Raw genomic sequence first — 5,723 nt, forward strand, 5'->3', positions numbered from 1 at the left:
TAGTCAAAGATATAGAGGATATGATAAATTCAATATTTGGGAGAGAGAGTTGTAGATTAAAAATGAACTGGAAGCTATTGACAAATTAAATGTAGATGATTCAAGAGCTCTATATCCTGGTTTCTATCTCCACTGCTGAGGCACACAGGAAGCATTCAAAGAGTCTCATAAGATCAGACAAAGATGGAATATCTTCATAATGTGTGTATTTTAAAAAACTTATTCCATGCGACAGTGTTCTTATGGAGTCACCTGTTTCTTCCAAGAGCCAATTTATGTATCATGAAATAAATACTTCATGTAACAAGAATGGATCTTCATTCATGTTCAAATGAGTACTGCCTTAAAACTATTTCCTTACTTACATTTGATTAAGATATTTGTACTGTTAATTCAACTGTAATCTCTCTGTTACCATGAAAATTTCAGATCATTATTAGAGTTTAAGAAAAATCCCATTGTGTAAAAGAATGAAACTGGCCTACTTTCTTACACCACACACAAAAATAAATTCAAAATGGATGAAAGACATACATGTGAGACAGGAATCCATCAAAATGCTAGAGGAGAACACACTCAGCAACCTCTTTGACCTTGGCCATAGCTACTTCTCACTAGATACATCTCCAGAGGCAAGGGAAATAAAACCAAAAATGTATTATTGGGACTTCGTCAAGATAAAAAGCTTCTGCACAACAAGAGAAACAATGGACAAAACTAAAAGGCAACCTTCAGAGTGGGAGAACATATTTGCAAATGACACATCTGATAAAGGGTTAGTGTCCAAAATCTATAAAGCACTTACCAACTCAACACCACAAAACCAAATAATCCAGTTAAGAAATGGGCAGAAGTCATGAAGAGACATTTTCCCAAAGAAGACATACAGACGGCTAATAAAAACATGAAAAGAAGCTCAACATCACTCATCACGGAGATACAAATCAAAACTGCAATGAGATACCACCTCACCCCAGTCAGAATGGCTAAAACTAACAAAGCAGGAATCAACAGATGTTGGTGAGAATGCGGAGAAAGGGGAATCCTCTTCCACTGTTGGTGGGAATGCAAACTAGTCCAGCCACTCTGGAAAATGGTATGGAGGTTCCTCAAAAAGTTAAAAATAGAACTCTCCTATGATCTGGCAATTGTACTACTGGGTCTTTGCCCAAAGAATATAAAAATACTAATGAAGGGGTACACACCCCCATATTTATAGCAGCATTATCTACACAACTCAAACTGTAGAAACAGCCCAACTGTCCACTGACTGATGAGGATAAAAAAAGATGTGGTATCTATATCTATCTATAGCTATGTCATCAATATCTATATCTACCTATATCATCTATATATCAGCCATAAAAAAGAATGAAAGAATGAAATCTTGTTATTTGAAATGACATGGATAGAGCTAGAGTGTATTATGCTAAGTGAAATAAGTCAGTCAGAGAAAGACAAATACCAAAAAATTTCACTCATATGTGTAATTTTAGAAACGAAACAAATGACTATGGGTGAAAAAAGAGAGAGTTGAACAATAAAACTCTTCACTGTAGAAAGCAAATTGAGGTTGCTGCAGGGGAAGTGGGCAGGGGGGTTGGTTAAATAGGTGATGGGTATTAAGAAGGGCACTTGTGTGGAGCACTGGGTCCTATATGTAAGTGATAAATCACTACATTCTACTCATGCAACTAATATTGTACTACATGTTAACTAAATAGAATTTAAATTTAAAAAATGAAGAAGAAGAAGAAGAAGAAGAAGAAGAAGAAGAAGAAGAAGAAGAAGAAGAGGAAGAGGAAGAGGAAGAGGAAGAGGAAGAGGAAGAAGAGGAAGAAGAGGAAGAAGAAGGAGAAGAGGAAGAAGAGGAAGAAGAAGGAGAAGAAGGAGAAGAAGGAGAAGAAGGAGAAGAAGGAGAAGAAGGAGAAGAAGAAGAAGAAAGACTGACTACAAGCCAAGGAAGAGGGTGGCAAAAGGGCATGTAAATATGCCACAAAGTTATTTTTTTTAATCATATTTGTCTTTTTCTTGATTATGCAGTCATGTGGTGGCTAAGCATTTGATTGTTTTTTACAGAGATCTGAAGAAGCTGTTACAATCATTTACATTAGTTTTTCAATGTTTACATTAAGGAACATTAACTTATTGCTGTTTACTTTCTTAGCTTGTTGATGTCACTCCCTGATACAGTCATATTAGGACTTCTCTGCCTGTTTGGCATTAGGTTTGGTAGCTTTAATTTTTTTCTAATGGTGTAATTGTTGGTTTTTTTTCCCTTAAATTTTCTTCTTAATATAATTAGTGCTTATATCACCTAAATATTTTGTTCCATCATTTTATTATCACTGTATTGAATAATCCATTTTTCTTAAACTTTATTGGTGCAAATAATGTCAACAAGATACTTCAAAAATTGAGAGTAAAAGTTTTTTAGATATGCTTTTTCTCTAAATTTTGAGTAGAAAATTAACATTATATTTGAGCATAAAACATTGTGCAGGTTTAGGCCATTTAAGGGAACATCATTTATAAGTTATATATATTGTGATTTTTTTGTATTCATTTTTATGTTATTTATTATTAAGTCAATTCTTCCAACAATAGTATAATATGTGCTATTATTTTAATTTTAGACTTTACAAGACTAAACAAACTTTAAGTATTTGGACCAAGTTCACACAATAACATGGGACCATGCTAGAACACAATACAAAATTATTTCAAAATCAAAATTAAACAAGAGGGCACACTGACTCTCAAAACATTGGTTGTTATTTCTTTACTCATCTTTGAATGAATACTGGTTTATGCAATCGTGACACTTGCTCAAAAATCCCATGCATATATGTTTCTTTTTATAATTTTTATTTTGTTATATTAGTCACCATACAGTACATCCCCAATTTTTGATGCAATGTTCCATGATTCATTACTTGCGTATAACACCCAGTGCACATGCAATATGTTTCTTGTATTCCAACATCATATATAAATCCATTTTATGGGACATAAGTTGGATGGCTGGTTGATGTAAGTTTACATTAGCAGCTTAATGATGTGTAAGCCTAAGGGGCTTGGAGAAAAATAAAGGGTCACAGACAAACAAGCAGACAAAATCTCATTTGGGGAAAAAAAAAAAGTGTAGTCTTGACCTGAATAGCTGAATTCACCTCTAATGGCTCTGAAAAGTAAAATAAATAATTTCTCTGATAGCTTCCTGCTGGCGGTCCCTTCTCTGCATATTCAGCAGAGGCTTTACATTGATGAGTTCTATTGCCACAGCATCTGTGGCATAGAAAGAGGAGCATAACTGCTGCAGATTTTAAATTCAGTAGAGGCTTGAAAAGATCCATCAGTAACTTAAAACTTAAATATTAAATGGGATAAATCATCTGATGATAATATTTCAAAAATCAAATCAAGTGAAATTTACCATTTTAATATGGGACTTTATATTATATTCAAACATACATTGATATTTACAGAGAGAAAAATACCGGACAATCGTGTAATGAAAAGTGTCAAGCAGAGTTATCAGATTTAAAACAAAGGGGTTGTACAGGAATTTGGCTTTGGAATAATTAAATGAACAGGAAAATGGGAGGAATAAGGACTGCTTTAGAGCGTATGTATGTGGGGCACCTGGGTGGCTCAGTTGGTTGAATGTCCGAATCTAGATTTTGGCTCAGGTCATGATCTTAGGGTCATGAGATGGAGCCCCATGTTAGACTCCATGTTCAGCACGGAATCTGCTGGAGATTCTTCCTGACCTGCTGCTTCTCCCCCTGCTCTCTAAATTTATATATATATATATATATATATATATATATATATTTGCATTATATATACATCACATATATATATGACATTTAAGATCGTATCTTTACATATGTTTCTCTCTCATGTAAAAATTTAAACATTTACATAATTACATCATTAAGAATGTTTTTGTTGGCAGTCATGTAGTCATTGAATTCTGTAAAAATATCATTTTTGAGGTCTTAAATATATTAGCATACCTATATATTTTCTGGAGGCATCTCTCAGGGATTCCTTGACTTTCTCATTTCGAAGGCTGTAGATGAAAGGGTTCAGCATTGGTGTCACAACTGTGTTCAGCACCGTGGCAAATTTGTTAATGCTTATTGCACTGCCTTTCTTTGGACGAACATAGAGGAAGATGGAGCTCCCGTAATAAAGTGTAACCACTGTAATATGTGAAACACAAGTAGAGAAGGCCTTCTGCCGCCCCTGCACAGAGGGCATTCCAAGGATAGTAATCACAATGTAGGTGTAAGACACTCCTGTCAGGAGCAAGGAGCCCAAGAGCAACACAGCAGAGGAGACAAAGTCAGCCAGCTCAGCCAGAGCGATATCGGTACAGGCCAGCTGTAGCATGGGGGCTCTGTCACAGAAGAAATGATGGATTTTATTTGGCCCACAAAAGATCAATGGGGCAGTTAAGACAGATGGCGCCAACATTGACAAAAATGCACCCACATAAGATCCCAGAAGTAACATTATACATGTCTGCCTGTTCATGATGATGGCATACCTCAGTGGGTTGCAGATGGCAACATATCGATCAAATGACATGACAGCCAGGATGAAGAATTCCGTGGATCCCAGAAGGAAGTAGAAGATAGATTGTGTGAGACATCCCACGAAGGATATTGCCTTGGTGTGGGAAAATGTGTTAGCTAACATCTTAGGCACCACTGTGGAGGTGATGGCAACTTCAAGGAAGGAAAGGTTGGCTACAAAGAAATACATGGGTGAATGCAGACGGTAGTCACCACACACCAAAAGGATGATCATGGTGTTGCCAATCAGAGATGTCGTGTACATGGGCAGGAATGCAGAAAACAGAAGAATTTCTACTTCTTTCTCATTCTGAAACCCTAGAAGAATGAATTCAGTGACTCTGGTCTTGTTCCTATAATCCATAATGTCCCCAGTTTAACCTGGAATAACAGATAGTTCTTTTATAATTAATCCTTGCATCTTAACCCTGGATAAACCTTGTCAATATTCATAACTATTTTTTGCTGTTGTTGTCACCAAGGAGTGATTAATGCAGACAAATAAACTTATTTTCAGTTTATAAATATCTACTGAGATGAACTGTACAAGGCTCAGTGCTGAGTTGCAACACTCATTTATTACAGCAAAATCAATTCCACATTAAGATTGTGGTAATTATGATTTGGGAAAGCACTTGAGACTCCTTTAAGTGTAGGGAACTGAACAATGGATCAAGTAACATGAAACAGACTCTTGTCCAATCTCCCTCTGAAATAGATCCCTTGTTGTGTGTCACTAATCCATCAAGGATGTAATGGTATTTCTTGAGATGTTAACAAAGTTTTAGTAAAATTTAATTCTATACAAAGTTTTGTTTAAAAAGTACCTTTTGAGCTAAGTGTATTATTTTACATGTGGAATGAAATTATTCAAAAAATCAGTGAACACAATTATATAACAGAAATATTTTCCAAAATGTTCATGACTCCTGACTCACAGGCTCCAACCTCCACATTACCAAATCAGTTTCTAACAACATGAAATCAGTGTAATGTAATCTTTATAAAAAATCAGGCTCCAGAGTGCAAGAGATTACCACAGGTCTTACAAGCATTAGGGAGAGGCTGAAATATAACTGAAATGATCACTATTTACTGTTTATCTTAGAATTCAGTCAGAGAGAGTATATGGTTAGC

At 35.5% G+C, this 5,723-nt stretch overlaps 1 protein-coding gene across 1 annotated transcript; it reads right to left on the reverse strand.

Annotated features, from left to right (window-relative positions):
• Positions 1–3,175: 3,175 nt before the first annotated feature.
• LOC123780157 (olfactory receptor 6M1-like) lies at positions 3,176–4,950 on the reverse strand. The gene is made up of 2 exons (XM_045778943.1): positions 4,023–4,950; positions 3,176–3,288 (listed from the first exon to the last, which is right to left on the reverse strand). The coding sequence occupies exons 1-2, from the start codon at positions 4,948–4,950 to the stop codon at positions 3,176–3,178; spliced, it is 1,041 nt and encodes a 346-aa protein (XP_045634899.1).
• Between the last annotated feature and the right edge of the window lie 773 nt (positions 4,951–5,723).

The sequence above is a fragment of the Ursus americanus genome, chromosome 5, assembly GCF_024610735.1.
Source record: "Ursus americanus isolate L20-20 chromosome 5, mUrsAme1.1.p, whole genome shotgun sequence".
In the NCBI taxonomy this organism is placed as follows: Eukaryota; Metazoa; Chordata; class Mammalia; order Carnivora; family Ursidae; genus Ursus; species Ursus americanus.

Coding starts and splice junctions, on each gene's coding strand:
- LOC123780157 (XM_045778943.1), bottom strand. CDS start 4,950: ATGGATTATAGGAACAAGACCAGAGTCACTGAATTCATTCTTCTAGGG. Junction 3,289..4,022: donor TGCCTCCAGAAAATATATAG/GTATGCTAATAT, acceptor TCTATGCCACAG/ATGCTGTGGCAATAGAACTC.